Genomic DNA, 20394 nt, shown 5'->3' on the forward strand with positions numbered 1-20394 from the left:
TCAGACAATAGCTGTTGCTGGACCGATAAGACAACCATAATCGCTACATCTCAAAAATATCGAGCAACAATCTCGTCCAATAAAAAAAAAAAAAGTGTGAGAGGTAGAATAATTGTGTATTTTTTTGAATTTTTTTTTGAATTTTTTTATAGTAAAAATTGAAGTTTAATTAGCAAATTAATTGATTGATATCAAGATGCTAAAGCCGATAATAAGATGGCATGCAATCTATAAAAAAATTGCATTATGATAAACCTAAAGGGAGATGGAGCTAGAATCTTACCCGGCAAAGATTCCTTGTTTGAGAGACGTAGGCCGAGAGTTAAATTTATCGCATTAGTCAAGTCAGTTTCGTAATGACCAAATTATCATTGGAAATGGTCGATTCCGGTCTTTTCTTCAATCAAACCCTTCACCAACGATGGTGGTTACCAACGATGACGGAGGCCAGCGATAAACCTTTCGCCCCTCCTCACTTCCAAACCCTGGCCCACACCCTAAACGTAACCGTAATCCAAATCCATGGTGGCCTCCACATCCTCGATCCGCTCCTCTCTCCTCTCCTCCCCTAAGCTCTCTGCCCCCCAGCTCTCCGGCTCGGTCTCCAGCCATTGTGCCATCCTCTCCATTGGCGACTGCAAGCTTGACCTCCCCTCCCTCGCATCTCCGTCGATCTCCCTGCGGTCCGCTCAAAATCGCTCGAGTATCTCCACGAGCGCCGTGCTGGTGATGGAGGGAGCGCCGCAGAAGACGGTTTCCAGAGTTTCCACGATCGTGGAGGTCGATCTTGGGAACCAGAGCTACCCGATCTACATCGGCTTTGCCTGCTCGATGAACCCGATCTTCTCTAGAGGTCCCCATCTCGCTTAAAGGTCCCGTCCATCATCTGTTTCTGTTTCCTAGATTATTCTTTTTTACATGATTTCTTGGGATTTTTTCCTTCAATTTAGGCATGTTCATGGGAAGGGGGTTCTGGTGGTAACTAACGCTACGATTGTTTCCACTGTATCTTGACAAAGTTATCAAAGCATTGACTCATGGGAATTCAAATATTTCAGTTGAGAGTTTGATTTTACCTAGCAGGGAAGCATACAAGGACATGGTTGGTCATTTGGAAAAACCTGTTCGTCTTTCTTTTGATCCTTACAATCGTGTTTTAAGCATTGTAAACCAGTTATTGGTTGGGTTTTGATCTAGGAAACATTGATGAAGGTCTTTGATGAGGCCACAGAGCAGGATCGATCGGTGTTGTACCTTTGTGGCACTGGGTGGTGGAATCATCGTACCTGTACACATCCATACATATTCACATGATCACCTGTACACATCCATACGATCCAAACTTTCATCCGTATACATGCAATAGTTGTACAATCCAAACGATTATCATTTCCTCCATGCACTAACATACAATCAGCTGTATAAATGTATCAATCATATTTCAAACATATTTTCAGTTGAGAAGTAGGCAAAATCAATATATCAGTCAACATGTGCACAACAACATAAAATAAAGCTCTGTACATGTTTCAATCATTGAACAACAAAATGCTGTATAAATATATCAGTCATTGAACAAAATAAAGCTATGTATCATTCCACATGCTTAGGGCAGCATTAAAAAGCTTTGTACATGTATCAGTACATAAACAACAAAAAGTTGTGTATTGGCCATGTATCCCTCTATACAATGAATGTATACATGTATCAGCACAAAAACATCTTCAAAATTCAAATAACACTGCATATAAAAAAAGTAGGACAAAATATGATGTCAAGTCTCCAAGGAGGTTGTTGGGTTGGGATTGGTGCTGTTGGTGGTGCTGCCACCACCACCGCTGCCTTCATCCTCAACTTAAATTTATATTGAGTATAAGCCCAAGCTGCCGCATATAGGACATCTTTGAAGTTCTTTCCTTTAAACAACTTTCTAAAGTTGACCTACAAATGCCTCACACAAAACTTGTGATCAGTATTTGGCATCATGCTATTGAATGTCTCCACTAATTCCTATCAAGATAAGACAAAAGTCAATATATATGTATAAAATATTAGAAAGCCTAACAAGGGTAAACAAGTGTTGGTACCTTTTATTTATCCAAAATGAATGTCATCCTCCTTCCTTTGTTCCTATGTCTGCTAAGAGGTTAGTCAGAAACCACATTTACTCTCTTTGTTCTCGGTCTCAACAACAGCCCATGCAATAGGGAAAATGTCATCATTCCTATCTCTCTCAATAGCTGACAAAAGTTATCCTCCCATAGCTCCTTTCAAGTGGCATCCATTCAAGCCAATAATGGATCTGCATCCATCAAGAGAGTCCCTCTTATAAACATGAAGGTAGACATACAACCTTTGGAACATGGGATGTTGCCCTTTCTTGGGCAATGAATTGATGAGCATGGTATTGTTGGGGTTAGTTCGTTTAATGATTCACAATACTCCCATAGTTTTTCTATTACTCTCTATGTGACCATGAATGGCTAGGAGTGCCTTCTTTGCTCTATAGGCTTGAGTCCTCGAGATCTGTGTCTTAACATCTCTCTTCACTCTTGAAACAAATCCTTTAACACTCCATTTGGTATCATGCCCAATATCTTCAATATAGATTTCAGACAACTATCTGGAGTTCACAAGGTGATTATCAAAATATCTTCCATATTTATGTGTGGTTGAAACTTTCTAATCTGATAAGTGGATACCTTCTATAGAGGGCGGCATGTATCTTCTAACCATAATTTTTCTTGCACACTGCAGTTATTCTAGCTTTTTTATTGTGTTTGTACTCATAATCAAATCCTTGTTCTATAGCATATTGCCTCAAAGTTTTTTAAACACATTGATTGAGGCAAAAAGTATTCCTAACTTTAGGTATACAGACTTTGAAAAATCTGTGACCTTATTAAACTTTAGGAAACTAGAGTTGTCTCCTTCCCCATCTGATGAACTATCAATACTTTTGAGGTCATCACTATCAGCAAGCTCAGGCTCTTTTCCATCTATCTCCTCTTCTTCTACAACTTTTTCTCTTGCCTTTCAACATTTGTATCAACAACTGAATCATCAATATATTCCTCAAACAACTCATCTTCCTTATCAGAATCTAATAAATCATTCAAGGGTTGACTATGATCATTGTCAAAATTGATTGTGTCATATTCTTCTTCATCCATAGGCATCTTATTAGGCCTTATATCCTATTCTTGCTGTTGCCCCCTCTTTTGCTCTTGACCATGCCCCTATTGCTACCCCTGCTTTTGCCTTTGCTCTTGATCCCACCCCTGCTTAGACCTTGCCCCTTTATTCTCTCTAGTGTCTCATCAATATTTAGATGGACAGAAGTGTAAGGGGTGACTGAACTGTATCCAAATCAATCTCATCGATTAAATGTTCTATATAAACTGCTATATTGCTCTCCTCACAAATAGCCAACATCTAGAGCACATCTTGATCAATGTATAGAGGCTTTAGTTCGTCTTCCAAAGACTATCGGAGGACTGCATAGTACCGTTGTTCTATCTTCTAGTAATTAAGCTCCTTATCAGATTTTTCAACTCTATATAACTCATTAAGTCTAGATTATAATTATCAAAATAGTTGATAGAGCCACCAACGTACTGCATGCAACATGCTAGGGGAGAAGCAAAGATATCCCCCATGGTGGATATCTAGTATAAATAGGTCATCTATTCTGCATCCATACATAAAATCATTGTTAATATAATGTTGTTACATTGTAACGGTGTTACCTAACTTAGTTAACATGCAACACTGTTACCTAAATTATCTCAAAACAGAACACTATTAGAATACAACAATATAGTAAGGGTAAGGGTTCAATTCTTTGGAGTTAGCTTCCTAAGGATGGGGGTTAATTTTTTAACTTAGATAATAGTGCTACTTTCATTACTTAATGATTGTCTCAAATAATATGTGTTATGCAATGTTCATACCAACAAAAAATATAAATAATAAATTTTGAATTTTCTCTCATAGTTATCATTTAGATTAAAAAATAATTTAAGATTAATATAAAATTAGTAAATAGAAATTACAATATATATATTATTAAAAATAAAATGAAATTATATTAAAGACATGTGAACTATATTAAACACAAGGTTAAGAGTCCACATGGCTTCTACGGTGGACCACTGCAGTTTAATTGTTCTAACAGTTCATATGGACATGAGTTGTTGCCTTCCTATCGTACCAAGGCTTCAGGATTTAGGGTGGTGCGGTATCCCCTCCCTTCACCAATTCCAGGTGCTTTAGGTCCACTATTCCCTTAAACTAAGGCAGCAAATGCCTTCCAATAAATTTGGACCGTAGCCCCAAAAAAAGGTTTCCAATTTCGGTGGAGTAGAATTCAAACAATGCATATGGACAGAGACCCCCCAAAAATAAATAATTTCATATAAACCCCAAATTGGAACCGACTATAAAACCAAGAAATTGTACACACTATCAAATATAAACAAATTAGAAGCATGAAAACATAATAAATCGGTTGTTATCCAGCACAAAAGAAATTTAAACGGCAACAAAATCTCTTTAGAGCACAAACACCAAAAACATTCAAAATCTACTTCAAATCGCCGAATCCGTTGAGGAAATATAGCAATGAACCAGTGGTTGGTGAGGATTTTGGCAAGTTTGAATCCCTCCATGGATTTGGAGATGAAAGGGCTCCGATGGATTTGGAGATTAGGTTAGCAAATGCCGTCTAGCAGAGATGAAAGGGCTTGGGCGGTTTTTCTCCCAAAAAACAAATCCCCCGATAGTTAAAAGGTACGAAGGGCAGTGTGGTCATTATTTTTTTAAAATTCATACTGTTAAAATGGAGACTGATGGCTGGGGATCTTTGCAACGTTTATAAAATTTTGGGAGCTATTTGAAACTTTTTTCTTTTGGGATTTAAGTATAAAAGGGCCAAACTTTAAGGGGTGCCTCTGTAATTTTTTCTATTTGTTTCTGTCTTTTTGCTTTTATATTTCTTCTTTCTTGCTTTCTTCTTTTTGTTTTTGCTTTTGGGTTTTGCATGAGGAGGCTGTGATGATTCTTGGATGAGGGTTTTGCTAAGCTGATGAGTGGAAAATGGCTATTTCATTGACGGAGAGGCAATCTTGGATGGTCTGCTTATATCTTTTGCGCAATAGCTCGTTTGAGATCTGTGCAAGCATATGGAATAAAGAGTTCAGATTGCTTTGAGATCTGTGCAAGGCAAGATCAAATGGTTGGCATTGCGAGAGAAGATCAATCATTCTTTTACACGAAAGGTACAAACTGACCCTGCAATCTTGGATGGTTTGCTGTTGTTCTTTTGTGGCAATTGTTTGCAGCCACTTAGATTTACTAGTTACAGAGAATATTGACTTCTTTTCCCCTTCCACTTTTGTGTTTTTCGAGATTATCCTTTTTTTATTAATGAAATTGGATCAAACAGGGATCGGATATCAGTATATCCATTTTCATATTTGTTTTGTTTGATGAATACATATATGGATATGGATGTTAGTTAGATGTAAAAATTCATATCTATATTTGTTCTAAATAGATACAAATATAAATTAGATATTGAAAACATGGATATAAATATAGATATAAGTCAGATAATTAAATTTTGTGACCATAAAATCAAAGATATTACTAAGTGGATGGTAAATCAAGTTAATAACATATTAATATGGTTATATATTTTCCTTAAAAGTTCATGAGTGCTATATAAAATTAAATATGGTTACAAATAGAATCAAATATTTGGATATGGATTGGATAGTTGTCTATCTATATCTATAATTATTTTTGCTTGACAGATATTGATACGGATGCAGATATTATTCGGATACTTAAAATTTCTATCTATATTCGGATAGATTCGGATATGAAAATGCCTCTAGACGGATCACATCCGTCCACTTTCACCTCTAATTTTTTTTATTATTATTAGTGTTCGAGTCATTCCGCCTTTCTTGCAACCATCCCCTAAACCTCAAGAGCCAAGAGCCACCAAACTCCTTCATTGAGCTCTGATCTTAGGTAAGGATATTTTAGCCTAAATGTGTACACGACCATCACATTACGCAATCAGCTTAGGTAAATGGAAATGGCTGGTGGGACCACATTGAATCACTTAAGGGATCTAATTGAAACTTTATAAATACGAGGGGTGGTGTGTAAAACTGACCTTAATTTGGGTAGGTGTTTTCGGTAATTTTCACAATAATTACTGTTTATAAATGTATAACCGTCCGGCATAGCTAAAAGCAAAAAGGTGCATGAACCATGGGCAGTTAAATATTACCCTCCTAATAACTCTAACCCAGTTCATTTAACTCTTTTATATAAGTAAATCATTAAAGATTTCCCATTAATTATTGTCAATTTCATATCGCCTTCTAATTGATATACATCCTCTAGTATTCATTCTCCATTAGAACCCATTGAGGAAGAAATGGTCAATTTGATAGAAAGAGGCTAGAGAGGAGAGGAAAGAGAGAGGAGTGGATAAAAAGAGAAGTGATCATTAGAGGTAATAAGGTGAACAGGTGAAAAATGGAAGAAGTTCTCATCGTTGGTGCTGGTCTTGCAGGTCTCTCCATTGCAGCGTTGCTTAACCTTCTTGCGATCCCTTTCATCATCATTGAGAAGGAAGATTGCCGCACTTCCTTTTGGAAGATGTGGACATATGACAGGATAAAGCTTGATCTCCTTAGGCTGTTCTGCTCCCAACCTGGGGTGCCACACCCTGCCACCTCTCTTCAAGGAAAAGATATCACATATTACCAAGATGAGTATGAGAGCCATCTAAAGATACACCCTATATATGGGAGAACTGTGCACTCGATGAGGTTTGATGAAGAGGCTAAGCACTGGAAGATAGAAGCTTCTAACACTGAAACCGAAGAGTTAATGACATATGAGGCTAGGTTTATCATCTTTGCTACAGGGAATAATAGCAAAGGCTTGATCCCTGATCATCCCGGGCTTGAGAATTTTACAGGGGAGATCATCCATTTCCGAAACTATAGGAATGGTGCAAGGTACAATGGACAAAAGGTTCTTGTTGTGGAAGAGGGTCACATGTGATGGACGTTACTCGTGATCTTTCGACTTTTGGGGCAAATCCAACTGTTGCAATTTGGAACCCGGTATGAAGATTTGTATTATTGTTCATTATATGGTTTTATTAATATGATTCAGCTTGTTTATAGTGTTCCTTATTCTTTTTTTTTTTTTTTGTTGATTTCATAATGAGTTTGCTTGATATAGGTATTTGTGCGATTGAATAAATCTGTTCTTTTCTCTTCTTTTTTCTTTTTAAAAATTGTCAATATTAGCAGAGATAATAAGCTTTAGTCATATTTCATTACTGAATGTCTATTCTTTGACATGCTTGTAAACTTCAAATATTGCTCTCATCTTTGTTTTTAATTGTCTTTTATGTGCTTGAGTGAGAGGTGGTGGGAATAAGTGTCTTTTTGTTAAGCAATGTCATGATGACACCCATTATACAGAAAACTCTTATGAGCTGTGCAAGAAGACTTGCAAGGTTTACATATAAATAGCTTTATTATTTTTTTTTTGATATGGCAGTCTTTAGCTTTTCTTATTATTTTTCTATGTAAGGTCTAGTATATCATCATATTCTCTTATGGTAAAAAGGTGAGATAATGTATTCAAAGAAGGTAAACATATACATACTTATTTGATGAGTTAATAAGTCCAATTGTTGGATAAGTAGTATTTCTAATGCGATCTTGAGTAATCTTGTTAAGTGCCAAAGAAATGAATGACAGGTCTTATGCTTATAGCTTCTCTGACATTGGATAAGATTGCATCATCATAAACATCCATTTTCCCCTACATAGACTTGAGAAATTAAGGTTGTATTGAACAACCATTTGGCTCTTTGACCTTCCTTTCTCATCTATAGTTTTTTACTCCCTTTCAAATTTTAGAATTTTTTTTGCTGTTATACTACTTCACATCTAAAACTAAGCAACCATATGTTACATTATGGCATGCATAAGTCCTGTGCTTTAATTTCTTTTATCAAAAAATTTTGGTGCTACCTAAGCATATCATTCAATGCTTTTCTGGAAGCACTGCTTTTAGAAAGATTTTCTTGGTAAAGTAAATGTGTTGGGAGGGGCCAACCACAAGGATGAAGTACAGCATGATACATTCAATCGATAAACTTTTGCTTAATCATGATCCAATTGGTAACATAAGAACAAAAGTCATATATAGCTAGGTTAAAGCATCTCAATAGCTTTTAGGCTAAACAAGAGAAAGGTTTTCTTCATTGATAATTGATCCATGACAATAACATTCCAAAAATGCAGTCCTAATTCTAAATTAGTTAAAAGAATATGGATTGGTGATTCTTAGGGCTTAAATTTGTCCAATCCTTGTGGTAGTCTAACATTATGCATATTAGTGTCAACATGTTCAATGCATGTGAGAGAAAGCATGAAGGACAGTAATTATGTGAGAGGAATAACAGATGATGGTGATCTGGTCTAATAAATACAGTCCTATTTTTAGTTAATGCAGTCTCCTATTTGTCTCTCTTAAGTAAGAATTCAATTCATAGGAGTGCACATTTATTAAAATAATATAGAACGTGTAATCTGTTTACAAATAGTAATGCTGCATAAAGATGTAGGCTCATGGTCCATGGTCACAGGTCAAGTAGTTTGCATTTTGATTAGTGCGGATAGGAAAAAGCTTTCGGAGAAATCATGAAGTGCTGCAATTTTTCTGTAATTTTCTTTGCAAACTCTTCTTCTTATCAATGGAGCTTCAAGAATAGGTATTAAGACTTTCCTAATGGTCTACACATTAGTGCGTAGCCCTTTCCCAATATAAAGACTTCCTTGCATGCATGCTGGTGGGCCTATATTGGTTGTTTGGCGGCATGGTTTGGTACACCTTTGTGCCATTCCATGCTGGTCCATACCGACACAGCAGAGAGGGCGGGAGACAGGGAGGATGGAAGAGAGGGAAAGAGAGAGAGAGAGGGAGAGAGAGGAAGGGAGGGAGAGAGAGGGTGGTGGTGGATGGTTGGAGGGCTACAAGGGGGTGGGGGAAGGGCTCTACTCTCCAATCCCCTTATTTCATTTGAAATAGAGGTTCTGGAGGGGCCTCTTTTTTTATTTTGAAGAATTTATATAAAGTTGGCAGCCCTCTTGCTGGCCTCACTTTTTTTTTCTCAAATAAAAAAGCCATTTTATTTTAAAAAATTCAATAAAGTTGGCAAGGGGGTTGCAGACTTCACTTAAATTCTTCAAATCGGAGAAGAGGGGCCCCTCTAGAATCTATGTTTCGAACAAAATAGGGGAATGGGAGGGCGGAGCCCTTCCTCCACCACTGCATGCCCCTTCCCAGCCCTCCGTGGCCTGCAGCCAGTAGGCCACCACCCTCTCTCTCCCTCTCTTTCTACCCCCCGTCTCTCTCTTTTCCTCTTTCCTTCTCCCTCTCTCTCTCTCTCCCTATCTGGTTGCTTGTTGTGAAGGCTAGAACCATCCCAGGCCTCTACCAGTATGGCTTGGTACAATCTAATACCAAGCTATCGGAATGGTTCCACGGACCTTGCTTGTATAACCTTGGAAAGCTTTATGCTAGTTGTGTCACAAGCACTTCCATGACACATTGTTAATGAACTCAAAGATTCCAATTTACCAAGTTGGTCATGTCTTGTGGTGTTCCTAATAAAAGCCTTGGTTCAAATCTCAACTTCACTAAGCTTGGTAGGCTTATTGGTACATAGGAGAAGACTATTCTATATTATGTGGCCCATTGCCTATGGGCCTCCTCTACCACAAAAGAAAAAAATAATCAAAAACAACGCAAAAATCTAGGTATATCTCGATATGGCTCCAAACAATTACCACCTTTCTATAATGGATAAGCAATGTCATGATGACACCCATTATACAGAAAACTCTTATGAGCTGTGCAAGAAGACTTGCAAGGTTTACATATAAATAGCTTTATTATTTTTTTTTGATATGGCAGTCTTTAGCTTTTCTTATTATTTTTCTATTAAGGTCTAGTATATCATCATATTCTCTTATGGTAAAAAGGTGAGATAATGTATTCAAAGAAGGTAAACATATACATACTTATTTGATGAGTTAATAAGTCCAATTGTTGGATAAGTAGTATTTCTAATGCGATCTTGAGTAATCTTGTTAAGTGCCAAAGAAATGAATGACAGGTCTTATGCTTATAGCTTCTCTGACATTGGATAAGATTGCATCATCATAAACATCCATTTTCCCCTACATAGACTTGAGAAATTAAGGTTGTATTGAACAACCATTTGGCTCTTTGACCTTCCTTTCTCATCTATAGTTTTTTACTCCCTTTCAAATTTTAGAATTTTTTTTGCTGTTATACTACTTCACATCTAAAACTAAGCAACCATATGTTACATTATGGCATGCATAAGTCCTGTGCTTTAATTTCTTTTATCAAAAAATTTTGGTGCTACCTAAGCATATCATTCAATGCTTTTCTGGAAGCACTGCTTTTAGAAATACTTTCTTGGTAAAGTAAATGTGTTGGGAGGGGCCAACCACAAGGATGAAGTACAGCATGATACATTCAATCGATAAACTTTTGCTTAATCATGATCCAATTGGTAACATAAGAACAAAAGTCATATATAGCTAGGTTAAAGCATCTCAATAGCTTTTAGGCTAAACAAGAGAAAGGTTTTCTTCATTGATAATTGATCCATGACAATAACATTCCAAAAATTCAGTCCTAATTCTAAATTAGTTAAAAGAATATGGATTGGTGATTCTTAGGGCTTAAATTTGTCCAATCCTTGTGGTAGTCTAACATTATGCATATTAGTGTCAACATGTTCAATGCATGTGAGAGAAAGCATGAAGGACAGTAATTATGTGAGAGGAATAACAGATGATGGTGATCTGGTCTAATAAATACAGTCCTATTTTTAGTTAATGCAGTCTCCTATTTGTCTCTCTTAAGTAAGAATTCAATTCATAGGAGTGCACATTTATTAAAATAATATAGAACGCGTAATCTGTTTACAAATAGTAATGCTGCATAAAGATGTAGGCTCATGGTCCATGGTCAAAGGTCAAGTAGTTTGCATTTTGATTAGTGCGGATAGGAAAAAGCTTTCGGAGAAATCATGAAGTGCTGCAATTTTTCTGTAATTTTCTTTGCAAACCCTTCTTCTTATCAATGGAGCTTCAAGAATAGATATTAAGACTTTCCTAATGGTCTACACATTAGTGCGTAGCCCTTTCCCAATATCAAGACTTCCTTGTATGCATGCTGGTGGGCCTATATTGGTTGTTTGGCGGCATGGTTTGGTACACCTTTGTGCCATTCCATGCTGGTCCATACCGACACAGCAGAGAGGGCGGGAGACAGGGAGGATGGAAGAGAGAGGGAGAGAGAGGAAGGGAGGGAGAGAGAGGGTGGTGGTGGATGGTTGGAGGGCTACAAAGGGGTGGGGGAAGGGCTCTACTCTCCAATCCCCTTATTTCATTTGAAATAGAGGTTCTGGAGGGGCCTCTTTTTTTATTTTGAAGAATTTATATAAAGTTGGCAGCCCTCTTGCTGGCCTCACTTTTTTTTTCTCAAAATAAAAAAGCCATTTTATTTTAAAAAATTCAATAAAGTTGGCAAGGGGGTTGCAGACTTCACTTAAATTCTTCAAATTGGAAAAGAGGGGCCCCTCTAGAATCTATGTTTTGAACAAAATAGGGGAATGGGAGGGCGGAGCCCTTCCTCCACCATTGCACGCCCCTTCCCAGCCCTCCGTGGCCTGCAGCCAGTAGGCCACCACCCTCCCTCTCCCTCTCTCCCTACCCCCCGTCTCTCTCTTTTCCTCTTTCCTTCTCCCTCTCTCTCTCTCTCCCTATCTGGTTGCTTGTTGTGAAGGCTAGAACCATCCCAGGCCGCTACCAGGATGGCTTGGTACATCTAATACCAAGCTATCGGAATGGTTCCACGGACCTTGCTTGTATAACCTTGGAAAGCTTTATGCTAGTTGTGTCACAAGCACTTCCATGACACATTGTTAATGAACTCAAAGATTCCAATTTACCAAGTTGGTCATTGTTAATGAATTCAGAAGGTTAAAAGAAAGCCAAAATACAATATTAAGTGAACATAGAGGTTAGGGAAATCTCATTGAGGGCAAATTTGGACTAGTCAATAATAAGTAACTTGATGAACTTGAATACTTGAAAGTTATGATTCTAATCTTATAGGGGAAAACTTTCAATTTGTTTTCCATTCATATACACCAAGAAGTAATTTTTTACCACAAAGCCCAACAAGTTCTTGAATTCCTCCAGATCAGCTGCTGTCTCTAGAATGCTCATACTTTAAATGGAGAAGTCAGGAATAAGGAATGGCAAAAGGAAGGGATAAACAAGGAATAAGTGATCTATAGTTTTCTCTAGCTGCAGAAGTAAGGGGCAAGCCAAGAGGACATTCTAGTTCCTTTTAATGACATTGTCTACTATGAAGATTTTGTTGTTGATGGCTAGCTGCATGAAGACCTTTTCTTGTGATAAGAGAAAGTCTTTTTTTTTTTTTCCTTTTGAGGTAAATCATTTTCACATACTTTTAACAAAACAAGAGAGCATAGAACCAGGAGAATATAACCAATAAAAGGAATAGATAGAATAGGAGTAAGAGGAAGAATGTAGTTGAACTAAATCAGCATGATGATCATTGTTTAAAGGATGGAGGAACTGAGTGAGCCAAGCACGAATCACTAGCAAATTAGCTAGAAATGTCGCTTTTGTAGCTCCCGGTACAAAGAAATGGAGATTCAATAGATTATGGAAAGGTTTCTCATTTAGATATCTCTTAGGAATTGATAATGCTACAATTTCTCATGTCAAATCTAATTCCACTAAAAATAAAGACTTCACTATGAGAACTCCTTTCTTAAAGAAGGAAGATCTTCTAACATGATGGTAATCACTACTACTTAATCCTCTTCTTCTAGATTAACAAAAAATGATGATAAATTGCACAAACTTTATCAAATTCGGCAAAGTTTTTATTTCGACCATTGCTTGGCTAGAAAAGTGAGTTAATAAGTGATATGTTCTCAATACTGAAATATAAGAGACAAATCTGAAGAGCCAGAAACCCTAATTTGTGCCATCAAAAACCTCTTCAAAAGGAGCTTCTTTTGATTAGATCTATTTTCCTAATGATCCATCAAGGATTGAGAAGAGAAAAATCTAATAGGCGAGCAAAGCAAAGTGTACAAAGATAACCACTGTGAGATATCCAACTAAAGAAAAGGATATCCTCTTCCATCTTATAGGACTCTTTTCAAATTTATGATTAGAAAAGCCAAGCATGTTTCCTGAGAGATCCATGATGTGACAGAAGCACTTATCAACAACATAGAGGTATATCTATTAATATCTAACTAAATGGTGAATGAGTTTAGAATGTTAGGTTCAATCAGATTTTGATAGAGGTGGTTGGATTTGAATATTAGAGAGATTGGAGACCAATACAAGAGGTTTTAAATATACTCATTGAAACCCAACTTGTCATAAAAACTTTATTCATTAGGTTGTGTTCAACCATGTATACATTCATCATTCTTTCTCACATTATTTATTTTCATACTTGACCTTTAACAAATCTCCCTCTGCATATGTGAACCAATCAAATTGATGTCAACACCCTTTTAAGTGTAGTACACCACTTCAGAAAAACTCCAACTTACTTTCAAGAACACCACCTTTCATTATGAGCCTGATGTCCGTGTCAACTCCCTAAGTTTGATACACTACTTTGCAGAAAAAGCTCTGTGCCCCTGTTAATTTACAAGTTTACTACATTAGTGCTGTAATCCAAGAGTCATCTACTATCCAGGGGTCACACTTTACTACTATGACAAGTTTGTTCTTTCAATAAATATGCTACAAGAACACTCGATTGAGACCTTGTGCCAATCTTGCAGCTTGTTCATCAAGAGTTTACACATCCATCATAACTTCTTTCCACTCTAAGAGTCCATTTTTATTGCTCTAGTCCAAGAGCTATCCACTATTAAAGAACCACTATATCAAACTTCTATAATTGTGTACTCTTTTATAAATCCTGAGTTTGTGTCTTATTTGTTTGTATACCTTTATTGCTTGGAACACCAAGGATCTTTACAAATTTGGCTCTAATATTAGTTGTAGGGAAGATAAGAGTCCGATCATGGAAGGCCGTACCACCTTGAATCGCCCAGTTTGGAAGTACCAAGTTGTACCAAAGGTGGTTCCACCTCTCATTTTGAGAAACTGGCTAGGGAAAAGAGAGAGGGAGGGAGGGAGAGGGAGAGGGCTTTCGAACCTACCTCTCTTCTGTAGTGCCATAACAGGCACGGAGCCCCTGTTTCAAAACAAAATAGGGCTTCGGTAGGAACTGTTGAGTGACATCACTTTAAAAAAAAATTCATAAAAAAGAGGCCGAAGTTTCTATTTCATTTCGAAATAGGGGCTTCATTCTTGTTATGGCGCTGCAGAGGAGAAGGGGCTTCGAAATCCCTTTCTCCCTCCCTCAGCCTCTCTCTCTCTACCACTCCCTCCCTCTCTTCCCTCTCTCCTTCTCCCTCTTCCCCTCCTTCGCTGGTTCCTCTTTGTTGGAACACACTGGAATGGCATGACATAGCATAGCACCATATCGTACTGTACCGCCAACCTACTGGCATGTGTGCCAGTTCCAGTACTGGAGACCTTGAGTCTGATACTTTAGGGGATGCATGGACTTAAAACCCAAGGAACTTGGGATACATGTTTGAACCGAATTTGGCCTAAATGCTTAAGGTATGAGTTTTGGGCCCAACTAGCAGATCAAACCCTTTACTTTTCTTTCATGATTTGATGTAGGATTTTCTTTTTTACACATGAATTCTCAATAATCAAATCGTGATGTCTGAACTCTTCCCACATCCTCATTAACTTTCCCTTGCATTTGATCCACTACTCTTAAGCCAGTTTTTTTGAGTGCTTCATGTAGTGATCCAACTGTGGAATCATGCTTTTAAGCTATGTTACACCAAAGTCAAGTTCACTCATCTTGTCATTCCCACTGCACCATCATGTGCTCTTGCATGCTTTCCGCCATGCTTGGATACGCTCATTACACTATGATCCTGACTCTTCAAGAATGATGCCCGAGCCTGTGCTTACTCAGCACCGCTGCATTGAGTCCGCTTCATCAACTTGGCACACTATGGCTATTAAACTTTGCTCTACTAGCCCACATGTCGCCATTTTAAGATCCACTAGTATTGGCACTTGTCATCGCTTTAAGAGTTGTGTATGGGATCATCACCATTAGCTTTGATACCATTGTTGAATCATAGTATCAAGAGACAGCTCTCTTAGATCACAACCTCTTAGGGAACAGTAGAAGATAACTCTCATCAAGAGATAACAACTCTTGGATTGCATAAGGGATTCAATAAGGAAGATGGGAGTCCAATATAAGGGGCCTTGATGTACATGTTAAAACCCAATTTGATCCACAAGCTTAATTCATGAGGTTTTATGCCCAAATATATATAATATTTCTTGATCAGGTTATTTGCTTTATGTGGGCCCATACCTCCCAAATGACCTTTAACAGTCTCCTCCCTTCACCATTGGCCTACCACATTGACATCAGCTTTCACTCAAGTCTGATCCAGTACTCTCCAGACAAGCCTCACCTTGCATGTGATCTTCAATATTGAACTATTTTAGTTACTTTCCCTATTGTAAGAAATCCATCAGTCAGATGAACTAAATAGAGATGATTCTAGTTATTTCCTTAGTAAAGGAATTATACCTTTTCCCACCACATAGGACTATTAGTTAATTAGGCTCCCTCTGGTTTGAGATGCTGTGATCCTAAAATGTCAGAACATTTCTTTGTTTTCTTATTCAACAATATTGACAATTTAATAAAATGTAATTGGGTTGCTCCAGATAGGTATATGCTTTGTAATACACATTAGGAGGTAGCTGAACACTTATTCTTATCAGCTTTTTTCTAAAACAATTTGGAGATCCTTTTCAAGATGAATGGGAGCAGCATCATTTCGTCAGAACTGGTCTTTCTTTGGACTCAATAGAGATTGTCTATCACAGGGATCTTGTAAATTAGATAGAATTCTCTTGCTACTATTTGTTATAGGATTATTTGGATGGAGGGAATGAGAATTTTTTTTTCCATGTTCAAGAGATTTCTGGCAAGTCATTAATGATTCACTTGCCTCCTTGTTCTCTAATTGGAGTAGAGGAGCTTGGCAAAGAAACTTAAGCTCCTCGTCTTTTCCTTTCATCAATTCTTTTTACTTCTTTCCTTTATCTTCTCTCCTTCCTTATCTGATGTATTTTTCGTTTCTTTTCTTTTTCCTCTACTCTTCTCTTTCTCTCCTTTCCTTTTCTCCCATTTTTCATAATCTAATTTCATCATCTTAATGCAAATAATTAAGCTTGCCAATCTTTCTAAAAGAAAATGAAGAGGAAATAATTTTCACTTAAAACTTGCATCTTTTTGTTAACAGAATGATGAATATGCTTTTATTGTTAGCTTGACTCACCAACTTTCCTTTTTTTTCTTTTCGTGGTAGGAATATGGTATAATTGATGCACATATGCTGCTAGGGCTTCATATTTTGATTGCACCATTAATTAATTATCATTGGTTAAAGAAAAAATTGTCAGAATACATATTGACATATTAATAATCTCTATTTGATAAATTTCATATTGACAAGAGCTGTTCATGAATAACTTGTTTAAGGTGTTTGCAAGAGAATAAGTCCTCTTAAATTCTTGAAAATATATCCATTGAGTTAATTACAATCATAGGATCTTGATTTGATTGATAAAATGTTGTTGTTTAATGGATATTTCAAGCGTCAAACAAGGCCAAATTAAAAAAAAAAAATCATAAATCACTGCATATGAAATAATATGTTGAATACCTACAATTACTTAGTAGATTTTTCTAGTAAATTATAAGTTATATGGGAATATGTGTATGTATATTGTTATATGTATATGTCTATGTATATAAGTATTAAATTTATCAACTAAAGTCGAACAAAAGCTAGCTAGGTAAATCTCAAGCTGGGGTTCTTACTTGTTCAAGATGTTTCCAAGCCATGAAAAGAACAAACATAGATAATTGTGAGCAGCCCCCTAGTTGATAGCTTGATCGAAGCGCATGTAGAATTTCATCCTACTCAAAATACAATTCATTGATATTAAAAGAAATCTATTCTAGTGCCATTTCTTGGACAATGATATTGTTCTATATAAAACTAAATAATGTGAATTTCATAAAATATTAGATTTTGAGAAAAACATGGTTATATTTTTTAGACTACTTGTAAATAAAAAATAGTGGCAGTTTTCGTTTTCAAGTTAACGGTTATTTACTGAAGAAATTATGAAACTTATACAGACATCAGCTATATTGTTTCTATGTATGATATTAGAAATTTAGCAGCACACTAGGAAATGATAGGATTTGCAAAATAATTTGTATATCTATTCATAAAAAAATCATCAAGCTGCATGGGATAAAGTAGAAATATAGTATCTCTATTTCTGATAATTGCACTTCCTCTCCCCCCCCCTCACTCCAGGGTCCCTCTTGAATCTAGTTTATAAGCAAATTAAGGTTGTTTAGCTTATATTCTAAAACTATAGGTTGGAAAATTAGAATACAGGTTAATAAAGTGGGATAAGTGGGGATTTTAGTCTACTCATATGCTATATATTGTTGCTGGTGCTCTAAGTTTTTTATCATTTACCAATATTTTTTTTATTTCTAATTTAGTTCCCTATAATTTCTATTGTGCTTAAATATAAATTTATATGTTTTTAATTCAAAAAATGTCAAACTATTGAATTTGCATTATAGATATCATTAGTAATTTTTTTCCATTTATGAATTTTTGTAATTAAATAATCCACTTTGTGAAGCTAAGGTGAGCTGTACCTTAGGGCACCTCTGTATGGATAATAAGAACTTACTTGTAATACATTGTCTTATATTGTTTGAATGATCTTAACCATATATTGTATAATAATTATAAGTTCCTTTTTAGGGGAAATAATTGTGGATCAATTATAACTTTTAAATGATAATTTTATCATCTTGTTAATGGAACTAACAGGTATAAAATTGGCAAATCACTTTTTAAGTTGATAGGTAGCTCATATTTTGGAAAATATATATAGTGAAGGAGAATAAAAAGAAATAAAATGTAAAGTATTTACAGACAATTAATTTGACATTTCATTTTCAACACTTTTGATGTATTATTTTACTTTCAATAAATTACTAAAATTATCTATTTTATGGTGAAAGTGCGAAAGACACTAATAGATGAGTCTGAATTTAAAATACATAGTTAGATTAATTGAGACCACATGTAATGCCGTGATTATGATATATGAGCTATTCGGTTAATTGTAAAATGAAAATGATTGAATAGCTTTGAATTCTTGAACATCCTTACCAGTCTCTGATTTATCTTCATAAAAGTCGCTATGCATTGTCATGAAACGAACTAACCATATTATTTTCTTTATATGTGATAATCAAGATTGCAGAGGTGATAGTGAGTGTCACCGGCAACGAGATAACATTTTGGGATGGTACCACAGATCAATTTGAAGCAATAATTTTAGTGATGCAAAGTGTTGAAAATCCTTTGCTACTGGTATATACTGTCATTATCTTCAAACTTCACATTCGTATCATTTCTTGATTTACTATTAATGTGCTAAAATTTATTGATTATAATGTTTTGTAGGATGGCATTCTTGCATACAATCAAGATGGAAGGTATCAAAATATTCGAACATATTGGAAAGGAAAATCTGGGAGTTACCGTGCTGGAATGACACGAGGAGGACTGCACGGTGTGACCATTGATGCTCTAAACATAGCCAATGATATTAAGATGGTCTACTATGCTAATCAAGGATGATAAATCTACCCAGCAGGTTGTGATGTTCGATGCTTTAAGCATAGCCTATGATATTAAAATGGTCTGTCATGCTGATCAAGGATTATAAATGGACCCAATTGATTGTACCTATGTCAGAATTAATAAATTATAGACTTAATCCATGATAAATGGCCTATTATACATCTCAAAACATTACTTGCAAAACTCCAAAGTTAGACTAGTTAGACTTTCCCCAGAAAGAGGCAAAACCTCCCTTAAAGATTTTTATATCAACTGTTGGAGAAATCATAATTCTTGATGTGTAAAACTGTAAGAAATCAAGAAAGCTGCACTTCTCCCAAACCAAAAAGAAGATAATTTTGATGTCTGGGTAACAGGGAAAGAGAGACTCACCACTTCTAATTTATTGGCTGCTAGTATTATGATTAATTGTAACAGGTATGGCATGTTAATTATTGAATATTTATACATGGGCATTACATGTGAACCACATACAAATATAGTGAAAAATTTATAGACCTACCAAGGGAAGTCTAGATTTGAATAACTTATTGCTATGATCTTTCCGCCACAACTTATTACTATAGCCTTCTCGAGCTTGCACGATCTTGATTAGGGATGCAATGGGTAGGATTTAGATCAGGTATTGTATTATTCATTTTAAATTTAAATTTAATATTTTATATTAAATTTACTCGATATCGATCAAGTAAGAAAAGAAATATTCATCTCTATACCCAACGGGTTTGAAGATATCCACGGATAATCTTTTTTCATATCCAACCATACCGTCCCATGCTATCTCATACCTAAAAAAATAAATAACTAAAATAATTTATATATATTATCAATCAAAACAAAATTACAATTCAATATAGAATATAATTTATAAGTTCAGATTATAGAAATCAAATATAGAAATAGAATTACAATTCAACATAGAACATATAAATAATCAAAATAATTTTATGTATATTATCGACCAAAATAAATTATGAAACAGAATTATAAATATATATATTCAGGTATTACCATACCCGTAGGTCGGATCGGATTCGGATAGAAAATATCACTATCCATATCCTACCCATATCCGTACTAAAATTTTCAGATTTTATCCAAACCCAAATCCAAACCCGATCAAACTTTTTTTTCGGATTTGATCGATTTAGGTAGGGTGCATACCCATCGGGTCGGGTTGATTTTATCATCCCTAATCTTAATCCTCCTATATATCTTTCATCCCCTCTTGTAGTTCCAGCCATGGAGAAAGGGTGGATAAAGAGATAGAGAGTTTTTTCTTATTTTTGGGAGATACTTTTACGTGTACGTGTGTTCTCGAGAGTACTCCTTTTATTAGTTGATAATACTCTATCTCACAAAAGAAAGATAGAGTTTAA

At 35.9% G+C, this 20394-nt stretch overlaps 1 protein-coding gene across 1 annotated transcript; it reads left to right on the plus strand.

Annotated features, from left to right (window-relative positions):
- Positions 1-404: 404 nt before the first annotated feature.
- Positions 405-19184, plus strand: LOC109505299 (probable indole-3-pyruvate monooxygenase YUCCA10). Its single transcript, XM_073256624.1, is given in 5 exon segments — positions 405-853; positions 6593-7066; positions 7069-7151; positions 18626-18742; positions 18836-19184. Coding segments are annotated over 5 exon segments (1182 nt in total). The 5' UTR covers positions 405-522; the 3' UTR covers positions 19013-19184.
- Positions 19185-20394: the final 1210 nt, after the last annotated feature.

The sequence above is a fragment of the Elaeis guineensis genome, chromosome 4, assembly GCF_000442705.2.
Source record: "Elaeis guineensis isolate ETL-2024a chromosome 4, EG11, whole genome shotgun sequence".
NCBI classification, from domain to species: Eukaryota; Viridiplantae; Streptophyta; class Magnoliopsida; order Arecales; family Arecaceae; genus Elaeis; species Elaeis guineensis.